We start from the raw sequence: 20,967 nt of genomic DNA, 5'->3' as shown, positions 1-20,967 counted from the left end.
GGACCTAGGAATCTGGGCAATCCTGGGAAAGTTTTGCTTTGTATTCTCCAACTTAATGGGGTGTCATAGGAGAATATTACAAGCAGGTTCATTGTGAGCTATGTATTCTTGTTAAAAAATATTTAGTCATCTTAACTAAGTCAACTTTAGCAGAGGTGCCAATAATTCTGGAGGCGTACTGTGTGTGTGTGTGTGTATATAATATTATATATATATATAAAAAATGAGGGGTATGCGACACCCTTCCCCAGCTGTTTATAACATGTTTGTAGCATCGGTGTTCAACGGAATTTGTTTTTAAAACAAAGGAAGGAAAATATCTGTTTTTCCAAATAGCCTACCCTGCTACATATTTTGTTGTCATAGCTTTCGGGTGTTATAGGAGATACTGACAGTACAATAACTTTTACAAAAGATCAGAAGACAATGTTAAGGCATTTGTGGAGAAGAAGGATGGTTTGTGTGTTCTTCCTACAACTCACGGTAATCTATTTTGTCGCTCTGATTGGTTTGCCCCCACCTCCCCCATCAGTTGAAACACGCCCCCAATTGAGCAATATCACTCATATTCTGACTAGAATCTGAGTATGATATGTCAGGCTACTAAACAGCAAGACTACAGTTAAAAGAGGCTAGTGTGAGGTAATCTACAAACTGCATTAATGTACTGTGCAGCAGTAGGAAATTAGATAATTTCAGTGCTCTTCATTGACATTACGTAATTTGCCAAGTTGCCTTTATAGACAAATTATTTAATGCACTATTCAGTCTTATATCAGAAAGATGCATAGAACATGATTATGAAGATGCAGAGAATGTCTGTTGATGCTACATCACCTCACAGATCCAGATTGGTTTTCTCTCTTACAGGCATGGTCTAAAGTGATGAATGGATCTTCTTATAGAGAAACTTTGATTTTGACCCCCTACGAGGAGATGGCTTCAGTGAAAAATCTTTACTTTATAGTTGTTTTCTTAATTTACCTTGCCTCGATAATGGCCAATATTTCCATTATGTGTCTGATTTACTTCGACACTGCTTTGCATAAGCCAATGTACATGTTTCTATTTAGTCTACTTTTAAATGGTTTGATTGGAAGTACAGCTGTTTGGCCTAAGGTTATGGTGATTCTTTTAACTGGTGATAACACTAACTCTGTTGAGGGATGTCTCATTCAAGCATTTTTCATGATAACGTATGGAGCTTGCAACTTCACAATACTAGCAGTAATGGCTTATGATAGATTACTGTCCATATTTAACCCTTTACAGTACTACACAATAATGACCCCACATAAGATTAAACAGTTGTTGTTTGCTGCTAATGTCTTACCTGCAGTCTTTATACTCGGTCACTTATGTGTTATTTCAATGATACCCTTATGTAAACACAAAATGAATAGGTTATTTTGCGATACTTTATCATTTCATGCTTTATCATGTGAAGCCATTCAAAGGCGAGTGAGCGATCTATATGGTATATGTGTGTTTGTTTGCTTCGGAGTTGTCCCTATACTCCTTATTTTTCTTTCATATCTTAAAATCATACTGTTAAGTTTAAAGATCTCGAGAAATTCAAGAAAGAAAGCATTTGAAACTTGCACTCCCCATTTGATTATCTTTATCAATTTTTCATTCGTCTCAATCTTCTTTGTCATTTATGTTCGTTTCTATCCAAATTTCCAACACTTGTTTCTATCCGTATCTTACAACCTTTTCCCTCCACTGTTGCACCCACTTGTATATGGCATAAGAAATAAGGAGACAAGACAGAGCTTCTCCAAAATCAGGAGGAAGGTCATTTTCGCCCTTGGATGTCAGACCACTTCCAATTTGTAATGTTGAGTCACTCATTTATGTAGTATGTGTGAGTCACAGTAGGCTATATTCTCAAGGCCTCTTTTGCAACATGGACTCATACTCTCCTTACACTTGTGGCTTGGGCTAGCATGCAGTGGCCAGTACAGTATGGCCAGTGTTGTGCTCTTGAGCAAGACACTTAACCTCATGTTGCACTGGGTACAATGTACAGTAATACCTTGTAATATAGTTTACATATGTAAGTCACTTTGGATAACAGTGTCTGCTAAATGAATACATGTAAATATGCTGAGGCAGAGGATCTTTATGAATCACCACAAATAAAAATAGGTAAAAATGTAATAACATGTGTAGCTACTGCTGGTGTCAATAAAACCTGGTCCACGCTTCATACTGATGTCATGACTCTTTATTTTCTTTGCTCGTCATGAGCACCGTGAAAACTGGCAGACAACAAACAAACCACATACCATGCATTAATATTAAGCAAGAAGACATACAAAAATGTATAAGGAAAATACAATAAATTCAAGCAATTACTGTGTATGCCTTGTACCAAACTTTTATCATAATTGTTATTCAAACGGAGGAATCACATGCTCCCATACAGTAGTGTTAATTTTGTCACCTATTTTTAATTTAGTCTTAGTCTTAGTCTTGTGACGAAATGTCCTTTTTAGTCTGTCATATTTAGTCATTCAAATATAATTTTTGTTAGTCAAGTTTTAGTCGACTAAAAGTCTCGTCATTTTAGTCTAGTTTTAATCAAAAGAAAACTAAAGGTATCTTAGTCTTAGTCAGTTTTAGTCAACACATTTTAGTCTTTTTTTTTATAACAAATTATTTCTGATTACCATTTGAGTGAAATAGTGTTTCACACATCTCAATTTTCCAACTGTTATAATTACTCATTCTGATTTTTTGTCAGTCAGTATGTTTACATGCACAGGTAAGTCGAGCTACAGTTATAGCTCGGCTGGGATTTGACCATAGACAGTAAAAGATTTGACTGGACCACTGTCATATTCGTAGACCAGTGTTTCTCAAAGTGTGGTCCGGGGATCACTGGTGGTCCGCAAGCTATCCCAAGTAGTCCGCGAGCAGATGTGATAAAATATAATATAGATGAGTTGTTTGCAATATTGAACCAACTTGTATGTAAAAACAGTTCTGCAACACTGTCTATGTAAGATATGGCAGTTTAAATCATACAGTATGAATTCACACAATAAGCAAAGTGCAAAGACAATAAGCAAGGTGGTTCAGTGAGTAGGCCTATTGTGTAGACTAATTATAGGCTACTGTTGAAGTAGGTCTAATCTTTTTTTTTTTTAGCTAGGGTTAGTTAAGTGGTCCTGAAACTGAAAAAGTTTGAGAAACACTGTCATAGGCCAAAGTATTAATGTTTTACTCCGCCACGCTAGATGGCGATATATGCAAACAAACACAACACATTCCCCAAACAGACTCTCCATCTTAGCCATAGCTAACTTGCTAGCGAACTTTCCATATTAGCTTACTTGCTAGCAAACTTTGCATCATCAGTCTAACTAGTTAAATAGTTGACATTACATGATGAACATTTTCGTATGGACATTCTGGGGGATGTTAATTTGTATGAGAGAAGCTTCAACTTCTGGGTATGTAGCATTGTGGCATAAAGCTTAGGTAGTTAGCTTGCTAACTCTGGCAGAAATCTCCAGTGTTCTTGTTCCATGAGTTTCATGTTGCAGCCACAGGGTTGCAGCAACAGCACGTAGACTAGCCTACAGGAAAGCTGTTGCGTATGAACTCATTCAGAATATTTTGAAAACATAACAGCTAGATATTCTGTCTTCTCATTTTGTAGACGAAAATGAAGAGAGATTTTATCTTAGTTTTTATTTCATGCAAAACATTTTAGTCTCGTCTTTTTTCGTCAACAATAATGCATCTTAAGATAGTCTTAGTGTTTCAGGACATTACTGCCGTCTCGTCATCGTCTCGTCTTAGTCATGAAAAAAAAGGTCATTGACGAACATATTTCCTCTCGTCTCGTCTGACGAAATTAACACTACCATACACAATTACACTCCCACCAAATTACCTTGAATTATTACACACATAAAATACATCCAATCAATGGTAATTTCCCAGCATCACAGTACATTAAACCCAGCACATAATTGAAAGCTTTAATTCATCATTGCATTCTTTATTTAAAATCCACACACCCTATTGTTGGAAAAGATTAAAACATTGCAAACCTTGTAAAATGTATCATTGAAACTCATACAGTAAGAAGGCAAAAACACCCATCATAAATTTAATTTACATATCATTAATTACCACACTGGATTTCAGCCTTCGGTTACCAGGACAACCAACTTTTGTATTGGCCGCTCAATAATGGAGGGTTTGGTAATACGCTCACCCCCTTTTCCCAACCTTCGTTCCCCCATCTGTATTACAACCTTACGTACTAGTCCATCATCACTCTCGCAAACCCCCAGGACCCTGGCCAGCTTCCATTCATTGCGGCAGACTTCATCATCCTTTACGATTACAATGTCCCCAACCTGCACATTCCTCCTAGGAGAATGCCACCGTTGCCTTAGAGAGATATTAGCAAGATATTCCTTCTTCCACCTGCACCAAAACTGCTCACACAGATATTGAACCTGCCTCCATCGCTTTCTTGTATAGAGATCTTCCTTTTCAAATCTGCCGGGTGGGGGAAGTGGGATAGAGGACTTCATGGTAAGCAGATGGTTTGGAGTGAGTGGCTCTAAGCTAGTGGGATCACTTAAGCCATCCAATGTAAGGGGGCGGTTGTTAACTATTGACATTACTTCATAAAAGAATGTTTGCAGAGAAGCATCATTTAATCGCCCAGCACATTGTGCAAGAACTGAGCTCATCACCGTCCTGATCTGCCGTTCCCAGCTTCCACCAGTATGACTTGCACTTGGTGCATTCAGACAACAATCACACTGCTTGGTTGCCAGGTAAGCAGTCACTCTTTCCTTACTGACTTCCTTTAGTGCTTTCTCCAGCTCACTCTTTGCTCCGACAAAGTTGGTTCCTTGGTCTGATCGGAGATGTCTAACAGCTGAGAGCGATCTTCCCACACTCCTGGCTGAGCATTCGTATCTCCTCTCTAAAGGCTGCTCGCTGTGCAAGCTGGATCAGAGTCATTGCAGCCCTCCTCCTTTCTTCCACACTGGATCAATTGCAGCTGACATCAAATTCTGTGGCCTCTTTGCCAATCTTTGGATTCAAGCGACAACGTTTACAGCCAGAGGCCATTTTGAGAAACGTGACAGGGACTGCAAGAAATCAGTTTCTTCTGCGTTCAGGACTTGGACAGCTTTGACCTCAGGATCTCCCACCAACAACTCTGGCTTCTCTTGACTGACAACTATCTCTCTTCCCCAGAGGAATCTGGGTCCTGTAAACCAGTTGGAATTGATCAGTTCTTCTATCTTAAGGCCACTAGAGGCATGGTCAGCAGGGTTCTCCTCTGTGCTTATGTAGTGCCACTGTTTTGAGTCTGTGGTCTCACGGATTCTCTGTACTCGATTTGCGACAAAGACATGAAATCTTCTAGCCTCATTATTGATATACCCTAGGACTACTTGTGAGTCAGTCCAAAAGTACTCTCTGTCAACTTTGAGGTCAAGTTCTTCCTTCAGCATGTTGCTCATTGCTGCAGATATAACTGCTGCGGTCAATTCTAGTCGAGGTATGGTGACAACTTTGGTAGGGGCGACCCTTGCTTTCCCCATTATCCCCATGCATTGAAACATCGTCCTTCTATTAGGGCTTCGAAGCTTGTACTCCACTCTATAAACTTCAGTGGATCCCCAGAGAATACAGAGGGTTCTGGAACAGGAAGACGAGTTAGGGCCATTGACTCTTGCAGAGCATGCACTAGACTTACTTCAGTCTTTGCAGCATGTCCTGTCAGGGAAGCAACACTAGGGGGAAGGGGGTTTGAATTGATCACATCACCTGCTAGGCTACATTGCCTGCTTTGAATTAATTCCTCCTCTTTATATGCTCTGAGTTTTGCTTCCATGACCTCAATGTCTCCATGACGCTCTAGCCTTTTTAATTGTTGCCGCTTTGCCTCTATGTCAGCCTCCAATTCCAGTTCAGCTTTCTTTGCTGCCAGCTGTGCGGTGACCTCTGCTCTTTTAGCTGCAACACCTCCGGCTTCAGAGGCATGAGCAGAGTGCCGGCTATGGTTTGTGACTTTAGAGACAGTAGATATATTGATCGTGCATATTCATTGACAAGCAGCAAACGCAACCTTGCCTTCTCTGCCTCAGCATCAAAGTCCATGTCATCTTCAGTTAAGCGCACCCCCATTAACTTCAACAGGTCTCTAGTTACTGCTACGCATGCATCAATTTTACTCCTAATTTCTTGACTTGGTGCCATGATATGCCGTATGTCATCATATAACTCTCTCAGTTCACCCTCTCACTTCTCCAATTCATCCATCATCTGAAATAAGATTGACTCAGTGCACAGAGTCTTCAACTCCGATCTTACTTCTCTGACTTTGACTTTCCATTTTTCATAGGCAGACTGAAATCTTTTTTCTTTCTGGGAGAGCTCTTGCTCTTTTAGTCTTGCATCTTTGGCGTGAAACGTCTCTCACGGGAAGACTTTCTAATTTCGCTTGTCTGAGCGGCAACACTAGGCCCTTTCACTTTGACCTCTGACTTTTCTGTGCATGACGTACATGAAAAATGTCTAATGGCATTCTCTACATTTTCACCATTAGCTTCAACAACCTCTTTTTTTTTTTACCACAAATATCACACTTTGTTTGCTCCATGAAGACTACTTCAGTTTCTTTTAACATACCATCACCTGCCTCTGCTTCGTTTTGATTAGACATTGATTAGACAACACAAAGGGTTAATTTAAAACACAATACAAACTGTGGTTAAATGGCAGTACAATGCTCATAAACCCATATTTTCATTAAAACCGCTCTTCACACAATCATGACATTTGAAACAAGGATAAAATTTCAAATTCCCCTTACAAAATGTAAACAAGGCATTGGCAAGGTAGATATGATGAGAAAAGTGTCTGTTGCCTCTTAAAGTGTTTCTGATCACATCAACCAAGGTAGCATTTCATAAGAACGTAGTATACGACCTGTGACACGGCAGATGAGAGTCCGTCGAGTAGCTGTAGCCCACGGCAGGAACAAAGCGAGTCCTCAATTGTCCAACACGATGCGCGGAGATGAAATGTCCAATAGTCCACCGAAAAGGCGCGCCCACGCAATTCAGTTCCTTCTTGGGGCGAGCCGACTGCACACGAAGGCCTGTCGTGGTGAACAGCTGCACGGTCGCCCGGGAAGGAGGACGACAAGCCAAGGTTTCGTCGACAATCGCCACAGGAACACAGCAATCCTTGGTCAGAAGGCGACGTTTTCACTGTAGCTACTGCTGGTGTCAATAAAACCTGGTCCACGCTTCATACTGGTGTCATGACTCTTTATTTTCTTTGCTCGTCATGAGCACCGTGAAAACTGGCAGACAACAAACAAACCACATACCATGCATTAATATTAAGAAAGAAGACATACAAAAATGTATAAGGAAAATACAATAAATTCAAGCAATTACCGTGTACGCCCAGGGATTAAAGTGAAAAAAAATCGTTTGACTGAACTTTTTTCAGGCCATAAGTCATACGTTGTTCATATCTACCTATAGAGATAGTACCCCTTTTGCGGTCGCGACCTATTGGTTTTTAATGTACAAAAAGACGCTAAACAGCAAAATAAAGGGGAGCTCGCTTTATTCACACGGGCGCCATTGTTTTAAACCAAAACGAGGCTACAGGGGACACTTACTATATAATTAATGCCACCTACAGGTGAATGCATAGAACATAACAATCCTATGGGTTGTGTACCCTGTAGCCTCGTTTTAGCCGCCAATGGCCACCATGTGAATAAGGCGAATTGAGAGTGTTCTTGATTGAGATTGAGTTTTCCCTGATGAACAAAAATATATTTTAGTACCATCCCTGGCCATTGCTGTTCTTTTCTACTGCCGCAATATTGTAGAAAGGCTTTAACTTACACTCTTATTTAATTACTTCAGGCCAAAAGTGTTTAAAGGGGAGATTTTTTTCTTGTTAATATGCAATTCAACACAAGTAAAGTTTGCAAGACTTCCAATTTCCTCATCAAAGTAACGAATCCGAACATTCTAGATATTGATCATATTTCCATTTGTTGCCTCATCCGCATTTAATGAAAACATGGTAATTTTGAGTTTTACAGACAACTCAGTTTTCCAATGAGCAGCAATACTGTGTGTGCTCATGCAGGTGGTCTGCACATTTGATAATGACAATCTGGAGAGGGCGCTTTTGTCTTCAGCAACAGATTGTATATAAGGTTGACAAGAGGTTGCGATATGGTGAGGGACAGGTCGCGGTGGCGCTTATGAAAGAACATGCGAGCCTACTTTCTAAACGTAAAAACGGTCATAAACGTAGCTGTTGTGGTGGCTAGTTGCACCAGGTGGGGAAGATGTCCTGAAATGCACGAACGTTAATCTTATGGCGGTCTTCTGATTGGTGGCGTACTAAAACTTTTTCCTATTGCATCCATAAACAATTTTCTTGCAGCAAACGCACAAAAGCAAACCCCTGGCACTTTAATTTCTTTACACCATGGCTTGTTAGTTATCTACGACGGAGTATTAGGGCCACACGTGAAGGAAAAAATATTTTTGCCATGACGAGATTAAACTCGACATGTCGACTTTAAAGTTGCCATGTCAACATTAAACTCGACATTTCGAGAATAAAGTTGAAATGTAATATCAACTTTAATCTTGATGTATTGACTTTAATGTCGCCATGTCGACATTAAACTCAACATTTCGAGAATAAAGTTAGTTTGGAGAGAGAACGACCACTCGGGACGATTGAAAGGGAGGACGAATGAAACAATGCAACAAGTGCAACAATAATTCAGAGTGTTCGAGTGCAACAATGATTAGACATAGGCCTATATCATGTGGACAAAACATAGAACATATTAACCTACGTTGCTCAGCCAAATAATTTGCTGTTATGTTACAGGCGATAAATGCAGGCGATAAATGCGATGGTCAAAAGTAGCCTAAACGTCATAGCGGTTCATTCATTTATTGTAGGCCTATTATTAAAGTGTTGTTTTTCATCTAAATGTTCAACTTCATGCTTATGCACTAGAGGCATACTAGGCGCTCTCCCCAATCCTAGACTTTCACGTTGCTTGTTTGTAATGGATGCAAAACAGCCCATGCTGAATGTCTATGGAGGGACGAATGAAGCTGTCCTCCCTACCACCCCATGTAGGCTAGTAGCCTACTTTCACACAAATGCACACAAAGTGCATAAATAAAGTGCATGCACACATATTCTCTCACGGGATCAAAATAGTATATATGCTTAGGCTACCTGTGTTTCTAGCCTCCTATACATATTGCAGGTGAGACATGGAAAAGCAGTTTTAGAAAAATGAGTTTTGCCATGTTATCCTATGGAGAGTGATGCCCGTGGGTCATGAAGGGCAGTTATTTGGATGTGCAGTGGCCTAAACAGAGTGAAATAACATTTTGTATAGAAACATTATATTATTGGATACATATATTTTTCTAGCTATTTAGCCTAAACGGCATAGTATTTCCATAACTGCGAGACAGCACTTCACGATGACGGCAATGATAGTTAACAGACAAGACGCAATCTATCTGAAATAACACCTATTTGAAGCCCATTTTTCATGTAACATAGTGTGTATTAGTGTAGGCTTCATAGCTTAAACTGTGTAGGCTATGTTTAAACAGTGGGGCCTATTGCGAGTTTAATGTCAGCATGTCGACTTTAAAGTCGACACGTCGAGATTAAAGTAGATATGATATTTCAACTTTATTCTCGAAATGTCGAGTTTAATGTCGACATGGCGACTTTAAAGTCGACACGTCGAGATTAAAGTCGACATTACATTTCAACTTTATTCTCGACATGTCGTTTAATGTTTAATCCCGTCATGGCAAAAATATTTTTTTCTCTTCATGTGTGGCCCTAAAACTCCGTCGTAGTTATCCCCCATTTCCAACAGCCGCCCATCTCCATTTATTTTGTAACTTTTGACACCTGCCTTCCTATAGCAACAACGCATCCATGACAGCTAGTGGCCTTGCCAAATAGACGCACACACATGACGCTAATATGCAAGGTTCTGGTAGGCCTACTGGTTATGGTTTTGTGCTATAAATTAATAATATTTTATAGCAAAGTTTTAAGTTGACTATTTTAATTGCATGGTTATTTTTTGTCAACATACATTCACAACCTACTGTCATTAAAAGTGAGGCCTAAGCAAAATAGGCCACAAGGCTGTCTGTGCGTCACAAACACGACTGACCCCCTTACTAAACAGTTCGCGATGATGACAATATTATTATTATTTTATGTTAACACGCTCAGTCAAAACCTTCCGTCGCAAATTGTGAAAAACATTGTTGTACATGTCATAACAGACGGGATAATAAATTGCATAGGCTACAGTTTATATTGCGTCGCTGTACATAATATTAGTTGCATTGATTAAAAACTGTAACAATAATAGTAGCCTACATTGGGTGGCATAGCAGGCTATCTGTGACACCCAAAATGAATGACCTGCCCTGACAAGAGTTCGCGATAGACAATTTCTTACTACATTGATGCACGGAAAGAACACAGCCTACGCTTCTTTTCCGAATTCGCACATAGAGCTCACAATATCATATCCAAAAAAGTTAAAAGGATTGGCCAACCTCATCAGCTGTATCGATTGTGTCACTATAATCCAACTTTTGGACCGTTATTAGTTCTCCATACGTGTTCTTTTTTTAAGCAAACGCCCCAGGCCAATGAGACAAGCGTGTAGCTACAACATAAACAAAGTGAAACTCATGGCTGAAGTAGGCTATCTTCTTGAGCGGTCACTGATTGAGACACAGAAAGTTCTCAAGAACACTATAAGGTCTTTAAACATTTACCATCACACACATTAATTCATCCGACCTAATATTTGTAGTTGCCTTAAAAAAGGAAAAGAAAAGGTGATAGTCCCCCCCCCTCCTATTTTTTTTTCTCATTGGATCTGCATCGATCTCAAATATCACATTTCTAAAATCAAATTGACGGAAATCCGTCGTATGACGGAAAACTTTAATCCTTGTTTAAAGCGTGGGCGGAAGATATCGACAATTGGTCGGGGAGGGTCATGTCTTTTTTAAAAACACTGCTGGAGGGTCGTTGAAAATTTTCTTGCAGGCTGGGGAGGGTCATGCAACTTTTGATTGAAGCACTCAAAATCCCTCCGGTGACCCCGTTTATAAATAACGAACGGTCCCTAATAACAATGTCAATACAATATCAAATATCAAATACCATAGATATACAAATCATAACTCTTAGAATGACGTGTAAGCTGAACAGATGTCTTGAGACCCCTCTTGAAAGATCCAAAACTGTCACAGGAACGCAGGACACTAGGCAACTCATATTTTAAGTGGACTGTCTGCAGGGAATGTATCTGTATAATCATGGTGGTGTATGAATATGTATAATCATGGTGGTGATTCTGGCTAGATTCTCGTCTAGGCCAAAAATGCCAAGGTCGATTTTTTTTTGTCCCAGTCCAGCCCTGCCATAGGATAATCCAAATGGGCTTTTCTAATGGCATATTTGTGCTCGGATACTCGTCTCCTGGGCCAGCCTACATAAAAGCCAATAAAGTAGTCCAGCCACTGTCCAGCGGGTGTTAGTTGGCATGACCTAACACACTTGCAAGACAGCAGATGCAAGACGGATCTGAAGATGTCCTTCATCGTCTGGTGGAAGCTGACTAGACTCACCACGTCTCGTGCAGAAAAGTTGGTACCGAAGAATATTGACGTCTGTAGTGTGTGTGGCATGTACATACATGCTGCATGTGATTTCTTGCAGCTTCTTGAACAGCTCATCAGACATATCCCAAGCACGGCCAAGCTCAAGGAAGGCTTTTCGGTATGTCCTTTCTGATTTCATCAGTTTAAGGGTTCCAACTTCCCCACATACTGCAAATGTCACAACCGGTGAATGTGTCACCAGCCAAGGGCCAGTAGCCTTAAGTACCAACAGATCCCAGTTACACACACCACAACACGAGATTACGTTTTTTTTGTAAAAATATAGATTTATTTATCATGTAATAACACATGGGTCGCCACTCTAGACAGGAGGGTAAAACTTATAGGGGCAGACATGTTCAGGGTTGGCCACTCAAAACCACACGTGTAGTCAATCCCATCTCGGAACCATAAGGCACTTCAAAAGTCATAAGCACGAATCACCACCTATTATATAATTTCACAATCCATGGACACAGCACACAGTAATGCACACAGTAATGATTTGTGACGTCACGCCCACACACTAAAAAAAAAAGCCCTTAACCGTTGCCCACTACAACTCCACCCACTGCCCAGTTACTGCAGCCCACCAGCACATAAGACACAACATTCACAAACACAAAAATGAATAAGAAGAAAATTATTGTCCGTTGGCCGGGATCCTCCAGGCCAAAAAGGAAAATAAAAACAATAAATCAGTTCCAAGGGGATTGGTATCAGTCTCACCGGGGCCTCTGGGAAATGTAGTCCGCTATCGGATCGGCAGTGAGCCTAGTTCTTGCAGGTGACGTCACGGCGGCACGATGTTCACGTCAGCACGCCAGTGGAGTAGTCAACCACGGAAGCAGAAGCAGCACTGAGTCCCGACTGAAACTTTTGATGCACTCCAAGTTAGCGTTGTCACTCAACTGCGGCTCTCCTCCGGATCAGGCTCCATCTCGTCGTCCGGCAGCACCCGCCTGGAATTCCAACACCATCGTGAGCTACATGGACATGTGAAATAACCAAATAATACAAATAGCTCTTCCCTTTACTGTGGCGATCGTCTAGCGTAGATAGCCCACCGCGGCTCAACGTCCTCGTCGGTAGCCACAGTCAGCAAGCAGCGGTCGGCACAGGCAGCGGTCAGCAGGCAGCAAACAGCAGACAGCAGGCAGCAGGACTTCGCTTTCTCCCCTACTCCCCCTCCACAGTCCCGCCGCTCTCTGCCTCTTATCCGAGCTACAATCACCACACCAGCCAACCAGCACGGTAGCCAGATGATTGCCCATCAAGGCTGACGGGTGTGGGAAATCGTCTAGAGCACCACGCAGGCTTCGGGGTAGGGAAAAGAATCAGTACACAAGCACCCTACCACACAAACAACACTGTCATGGCTCGTCTAAGAGTCCAAAATGTCCATAACTGCAACAGTCCATATAACAATAATGTCCATAACTGCAACAGTCCCTATAACACTAATGTCCAAAACTGCAACAGTTCATATAACATTGGTCTCCATATCATAATCAGTCCCCACACAACACATACACATCCTCCCCGCCCACGACAAATGCATACATACCAATCAAGGCACCAGAAATACTATTGCCAAGTGATTGGAAGAATTTGGGGATGTCCAGGAACCTTGTCTGACTCTGTGTTCCACATTTTTGGTAAAGTTGGAATGGCATGTCTTTGCTCAGACCTAGGGTCAGCACCAGAACATCTGTGTCTTCAGCTGTTATGATCACATCCGTAGCCAGATTCTGCTGCATGGAGAGCATGCAATAGCATACGGGTGTCAGCTTCTTCTTGAGTGGATTTGAGCGGTTTCTCTTCCTCGTTGTTGTTGATTTTGAAGCACACCTCCTCACAGGTAACATATAAGGTCTTGGCTTTTAGTGTCTGTCTGTGCTCTGGTGCTTTCCATTCCTCAACTAAGAACTTAATAAGAATGGCTTTGCTGGTAACACTGCAAAGTAGTTTTCTCCACTGCTGGATCTTGTGGCCAGAAACAATACTCCTAATCTGGATGCCCAAGTTTTGTTAGTTTTGCGGAACAATCCATCCCCATTAGCTAGGGCCCATGGCAGTGGTCCGAGGGGATGAGCCAACACATCGCTCATGTGTAGCTCTCTGCTCTGGGCCACCAGAGCCATGTGGCCAAACAGATTCCTATCTGCCATAAGAACTACTTTATTGGTTTGACCTTTGCTGTGTGTGTTTTTTGCCGAGTCTCTGAGAATGTTTTTAACTTCTTTTTATTCATCTTGTCATGGAACCGTGTGAACTTGACAAGCTCATAAACTCATTTTGGTCTGGACTTAGTGGATTCACTCAGCAGTTTTCCAGGATATCAATAATGGACTGTACATCAGCGTAATTCCTCTTGATCCGGGGCAGTTGTAGGTCTGGGTGATTGAGCTTAGGTACTGTGATATTTTGATGTTAAGCAGTACTTTGACACAGCTCCAGGCTTGAGGCTGAAGCCTTTGGTTCCTCCGGGTGTTTGTGTGTCCTTGTTTACGGTCTCTCCGATAGTTTGATCAACAGGAATTTGCCCAACAGGATTTTGGCTGCCAATTTGTACAGAGAAGCCTCCCTGCAGGAAATGGGCATGCACTTCAGGGCAATGCCATTGACTCAATGAGAGGTTCCTGCTCCACTAACCGTCTCTTCTAGTAGGTCTATGTTGTCAAAGGCCATGGTAGTGAAGACATTCAGAGAAATGTTTTCATGTAGTGGTATGCCATCCCTCCAGAGTTCCATCTTCTGCAGACACAATGCTGTGTCAATTAGGGCTGAAACGATTCATCGAGTTACTCGAATAACTCGATTACAAAAATTACTCGAGGCAAAAACCCTGCCTCGAAGCCTCGTTAAATTCCTGACGAGCACTATACGCGCAGGGATCTGATTGTTCCACACGGACCGTTGTTCAGGAAGCACACCACTAGCGCGTGAATCGTGATACATGTACATAGCTGGCGCGATGGCGGAGTCAAGGTGTCCATAAATGGCAGAGAATGTCTTCAAGTAAAGTTTTGGGATCATTACATACTCAAAAAGGAAAAGAACCAGCATCTGAACCGAAAACATCCACTCCATGCTGTTTCACCAAGCGTCAATAAAGTAGGCTATCATCTATCTACGTAGCCTATAGCCTACATTGATGTTGGCTGATTTTAATCACATACTGTATTTGTAGCGATGTCGTGATATAATGTTTAGCTTTGATGTTTTTAAGAAGTAAACTCATTCACGTTCAATTGCAAGACAGTATGCCTAAAAAAGAACCCCTTCCATATGCATGCACCCTCATCTTCCCTCACGCACCGCACGCGTGCACACGTGCGCACACACACACACACACACAGGTTCCTAGGTTACCATAGCAAATAGGCTCACCCCAGAAATTATTTTTTAGTAGCCTAATGGTAAAATTATGTTAGTAGCCTAATGGTAAATGCTGCAGGCGTAGAAATCTACATAAAACAGATATTTACTTTGATGTCAGGTCTAGATTACAGCATGAAACTTGTTGTGCATATTAATACATATTGCTTTCCCTCTTCTCCCTCCCAGCACAACATAGTATGGACAGCTTTGTTCGCCCGGCTAAGTCATGCACAAGAGGCTGCAATTTTACAGAGAGCATTTTGAACATTATTTAATTGTTGGCACTGGCACTTATAAACACTAAATGGGTAAATTGCAATAAATGGGCTTAGTTTTGTAGCCTAATGTTGGAGTTAGAATAAATACCTCTGTGCCAACTGCTTGATCATTTTACAGCCATGTAATTTTCGTTATGCATTATTTGTTTTGGTCGTTTAAAAATGAAAAAAAAAAATGATCCGATTAATCGATCGATAAAGTGCTAGATTAATCGATTACAAAAAGAATCGATAGCTGCAGCCCTAGTGTCAATCTCTTCAACCTGAGAATAGGACAAGGCGATTCAAGGTGTGTATGAGTTCTGTGTTTCCTGTCAAGTACTTTACAGCAAACGAGAGAAGTATTTGATTCTTGATTCTGCCACAGGTGACTGCAAAGATCAATTCACTGCCAAAGGAGGTGGAAGTCGCTTGACTCTTTCTGATGGGCTAGTGCTCTCAGTTTCCAGTCAGCAGTTTTTGTAGGAATTGAGTGATAAATTCAGGGATAATGAATTCATCCTCTACATCAGATGGCCACTTTTTTGCTGTCCTTTTTTTGTATTTCGTGTCTCATCAGCAAAGCTGCTTTTGTCATTTTGTCAACATTACCAGAAAAAGATCTGGACCAATGTAGTTCCATATTCAAGGAGTACACAGTCCTTGATAGGCTGTCTGGGTACAAAAGAAGCTTCCCTTTGTCATCAGAAATTAATGTGGATGGATTCACCAAGTCCGTTTTCCAACCTACGGCGAAGGTGTTTCTTGGTTGAGTCCTTGATCTGGCAGATACCCATGGAAGGAATTGGCACTAGTTTTGGAACTTCTCTGAATAAACAAACATAAATATAAATATATATTGTGTACTATTTTATTGTCCTTGCTTGTGTGATGCCAATGAAACACTTTTTCGGACACGGAATAAATAATTTGTTTTTGCCCGTTAACCGAGCATTAGCGGTAGCGTTAGCACAGTAAACAAAAAGTGAATGAGAACTGCTAGTGATGTTCGCTAGCTAGGTAGCAACTAGTTGTTGCAAACTAACCTGAAATAACATACGTTCAGCAACTGTGTGGTAATCTACTAGTTCTAGCAAAAATATGTTTGGATAGTTTATCAAAATGGGTTCATAGCTTACTTCGCTGAATGGTCATACTAATGAGATAATGTTTAGTCAAGGGCTCTAGCACTCCACCAATCAGATTGGTCATTGAGGCCGACTGCCATTGGCTGAAACGACATGTCAAATCGGCCAAAATGAACGCCGATGGCTCCTCTGACTGACGAGGGCATGGGATACACCGAACAGACTCGAGTCACCGACCTCGCTCGACTGTCCGATGGCCGATAATCGGGTTGGTGTGTCCCCGCCGTAAAGGGGAAATCCAGCTGGCCATTTTAAACCCCAAAATCGTTTTCCTTAGGGTCACCCCATGTTGGGGTAAGCAAAAAAAACCAACAAAAATTGATTCTATCAAACCGGAGATTTGCCCTGGCTGCCTGCTCTTCGCTATAAAGTTAACCTATGGGGGCAAGCATTTAAAAGCACGTTTGGGACTAAACACACTCCGAAAACCATTTCAAGACCTATGGAACACGAGTTGGTTCCTTACGAGTCAATAACCTCAGATTATCCCGTTGACATATCCATAAAGCCCTTAGCCCATTGCAGAGCGGACACACTCTCAGTAATTAGCCAGAGAAACGAAAACTTTCCTTGGTGTTTTGATTTATTTGCAAAAAGAAACTATTGAGATTGAGGGCCAGATGTACTAACGATTTTGCGCCCACTTCAGGCGTATATGATTCGCAACGTGCATGTAAAAACATACGAGGTACGTACAAACAGGCCTTTGAAAAAATGCAGACTGCCTGTCGCGGGAGCTGCGAATGGCTATTTGCGCTTCTCTGCGTCATGCATATGCATTCATAGGAGGTTCAGGGGAAAGTGGGAGTGTCGTGCAAACACAGAGGAGGAGAAATGCTAATAGCAATTGATTAGGTATTCCGCCATATGTATGAAAACAGCGCACGTCTGTTTTGCGGTGAAAAACTTGCGCCTGTTAAAAGCAGGTGTAATCTAAATCGTGGTTAAATGCCTCAATTAGAGAAATGTTTAGAAACAGCTGAATCAATATTCAGAGCATGTCAGGGCCGGTGAGGCCAGGTAAGGGACTGTGGAACCAAAAGCAGACTCAGAAGCGGATTAAAGGTTTTAATGTTTAAGAACACAAAAATAGGCAGCCAGGCAAAACCACTTGGTAGGCAACTTAGTAGGCGAAAAAAAGCACAGGCAGCAGTACAGACAGGGCTCAAGTAGATCTCCAGAGTGGCAAAAAACAGTCAGAGTTCGGTACACAGGTAGGCCTCAGGCAGTTAAGCAAAGGGGCTAGGCAAGACTCACGTGTCAGAACAGGCAGAGGTCGGTAACAAAGAGCAAGCAAAGTCCAAGCAAAGGTTTCCAAAAAGGTTCAGGCAAAATCACAAAGTTCAAAAACAATCCTTGGTCAAAAAACAGTAAATCCAGCAAGAACATGAGACAACGCAAGAATCCACACTGAAAGACATGACGATCTGGCAAAGAGTGTTCCACATGGCATGGCTTAAAAGCCATGGCTGACGAGGAGAGTGGCAGCAGGTGTAGCAGAGCAAACACAGGTGATTGGACGCCTCCCTTGTCAGTCAACCAAAAACCAAGGCAGAACGAAAACCCGGACCGGAGCAGCAAAGGCATCTCAAGTCACAGGCTAGGAAACGAGGCTTCTGGACCGGGTTGTGACAGAGCATCGGTTTTCTTCATTGTAATATGTCAAAAGCAACCTTAACTTTTGTTTGCTTTTCTAATATCGTAGTTTCACTTTCACAACATAAACTTCCCAATCTGCTAGACTAGAGTATTAAGTCATATCCCTAATCTACCTGCAGTAAATAGTTCAAGTATCTTTTAAGTAGATTGGTAGAACTACTAGGCCTTCTACTAGGGGTGGTGATGAGCGCTGTTTATGTAATAAAGTGACAGCTTAGTAAATTCAATATGGCAAAGCACAGCGTTCGCTTTCCTGCGCATAAAAATACTTGGTATTAGCGCTTTCTCTGTACATCCGGCCCAGAGTGCAGTCATGTCCATAGTTATGACTATGTAATAACATAGAAGTGTTTCAATCGTCCCAACTGTCCCCTATAGGCTAGTGGTGTCCCATATCCAAGGCGCATATTCTCACCTCTATGTCTAGCCACTCTGTTTCGAGGGACAAGGGGTAGGCTGGGGGAAGGGGAAGAATGAGAAATGGGATTGAGCCTTAGGGTCTGTAGCATTATGAATGTAACCTTATGCTTTCATAGACCTCTGTAGTTCGCCTACAAATAAGCTGCCATCTTTGTCCAAATAAGGAGATCTGGTATCTTGATTTTTTTTCTATGAGAAAATAACATAGGGATTTTGAATTATAGAATCTTGGGGGAAATTGGAGGGTAAGGCTATTTGTACCCCTGGTACAATTAGCAGTGTATGCTATTCGTACCTTGGTGCAATTAGAAGTGAATTCTATTCATACCCTGGTGCACACAGCAATGTGTCCTATTAATACCCCGTCTGGTACAAATATCAGTGTCTGCTATTTGCACCCCTGTGTATTTTTTCTGGCATATTGATCACACAATGTAATAATAATAAAAAAAACAAGCAACATGTTTTTTTGTTGTTACGTAACAGGGTGTGAATAGCTCAGCTGTGTAATAGACACTCTGAATAAGGTACGCTGTTTGCATCAATGTATAGTTAGAAGTGGATGCTATTCGTACCCTGGTGTATAGTACTGTATGCTATTTACACCCTGGTGCATGAACTAGCTAATTGTTGCAATCAAAACTTGCATTTGAGAACCGATTTCCTATTCAAATTGCACGCCTTCTCTCCAGAGATGTTGGTACACAAGCACACTCACTCTGCCAACATGGGAATCGAACCCCAGTCTCCCACATGCTAACCCATGTCTGTGACCACTGCACTATCCTTTTCCACAAATAGATTGTGTTTGCAGGTAAACTTATATAGTTTATAGGCCTGAACGTCATACTCACAAAATTTCTGTTAACTAACAAACTGATGGTTGTATGTGTTCACTGAACCAAGATTATTCAAATAAAACACAACTTTTCAATCTAAAACTTAATCTGAACAGATATTAGTGCCGAAACCTTTCAGAATTCTTCACTTTCTACTGACGAAAAAACAAATGTTTTTTGTGTACGTGAGCAACGTCTTTTTGTTGTTATGTCACAGGGTGTGAATAACTCAGCTGTGTGGCCAAGGCTACTCGTACCAGGGGTGTAAATAGACACTCCGTTAACGGGAAATGCAGACGTTTTGCTCTACACAGTTTTGTCCTCTGCCTTCGAGTGGATCCTGTGATCTTCGGTACGTGAAGACGACACACTTTGATCTTTGCTACCCCAAAGCTAACTTACAATGCAACTTCTTAGGTAGTTTCAATTAACACCCGGATCACCTTATATGGGCAAAGATGGCTGCTTTGGTTCCTTTTTGTAGGCGAACTTCAGAGGTCTATAGACACTACCTCATTGGTAGATAGCTGGCTTAACCAGCAAGCCAGTTTTTTAAAGACATTAGGCAATAGTTTAGATTAAGGTTAGTCTTTATTAAACTCTTTGCCAGCTCAGAAAAAAATATTTTAACAGCTACCAAAATAAATGGCCATAGATAGTATAAGTTATTGTGGGGGAATTGTTTTGGATGAGTATATATTTGTATCTTCAATTAATAGAATAGAATATATTGTTATATATTATATATTACATGTCCCCATGATGGAATTTGTTTTAGCACAGCATAACCCAATGATAGACCATTTAGATAGTTAACTTTGATACGTTTGTATACATCACTGAAGATGCGTCCCAGTGCATCCATGAGATGTTTCTTGCATAGTTTATGTCTGGCTCAGCCAGTGGCCCCTAGGAATAGACTAGGTGACAACCAAGAATAGTTTGGTCGACTACTAGAGAGACAGTTGACGGCACGGAAAGACGGCACCTGGGACAGTATGGGTTAGCACCCCAGCCTGTGTCTTTCGCGAGAAAAAACCCAAACAAGCTACGGAAAGCCCTACAGAGAGGTACCCCCAGGAGATCCCGAGAGGGGGGGAGGATAATATCACCAATCGGACGGACCAAAGGTTAACAACCCATGCAAACGGACAGACGACGAATGTGACATGCATTTGCGGAAAACTGCAAGAATCATCGTGGCCTAAGAATCCATCAGGCCAGAATGAAATGTTTGGAGCGAGAGAGTGAGGTGCAACGCACAGGTCCTGCACCTAGTGAGACGCAGGAGGAGCCCGGCCAGGAGGCAACCCACAGAGCCCAGTCCCTCCACATACCAGAGCCTCCCAATCCCAGCAGAGTAGTTCCGCAGCAGCGGATCAAATGCCCCCCAGCCAGCAAACGGAGTGAGTGGCTGCAGTTTGACGAGGATGTGTCCAACATCATCCAAGCCACAGCCAAAGGAGATGCTGACAGCCGACTCCAAACG

At 41.7% G+C, this 20,967-nt stretch overlaps 1 protein-coding gene across 1 annotated transcript; it reads left to right on the top strand.

Moving 5' to 3' along the window:
- Positions 1–794: 794 nt before the first annotated feature.
- On the top strand, positions 795–4,418 carry LOC125307868 (olfactory receptor 52A5-like). Its single transcript, XM_048264000.1, has 5 exons — positions 795–817; positions 1,101–1,196; positions 1,557–1,816; positions 1,949–2,019; positions 4,287–4,418. The coding sequence occupies exons 1-5, from the start codon at positions 795–797 to the stop codon at positions 4,416–4,418; spliced, it is 582 nt and encodes a 193-aa protein (XP_048119957.1).
- Positions 4,419–20,967: the final 16,549 nt, after the last annotated feature.

This window comes from Alosa alosa, chromosome 15 (assembly GCF_017589495.1).
Source record: "Alosa alosa isolate M-15738 ecotype Scorff River chromosome 15, AALO_Geno_1.1, whole genome shotgun sequence".
NCBI lineage: Eukaryota > Metazoa > Chordata > Actinopteri > Clupeiformes > Clupeidae > Alosa > Alosa alosa.
Note: the sequence above shows the minus strand (reverse complement) of the source record. Positions and strands in the feature narration are given on the sequence as shown.

Excerpts from the sequence above, each read along its gene's own strand:
- LOC125307868 (XM_048264000.1), top strand. The coding sequence starts at position 795 with ATGATTATGAAGATGCAGAGAAT. Across the intron at positions 1,197-1,556 it reads CAAGCATTTTTCATGATAAC|TTTAAAGATCTCGAGAAATT; the intron begins GTATGGAGCTTG and ends CATACTGTTAAG. Across the intron at positions 1,817-1,948 it reads GGTCATTTTCGCCCTTGGAT|CATGCAGTGGCCAGTACAGT; the intron begins GTCAGACCACTT and ends GGCTTGGGCTAG.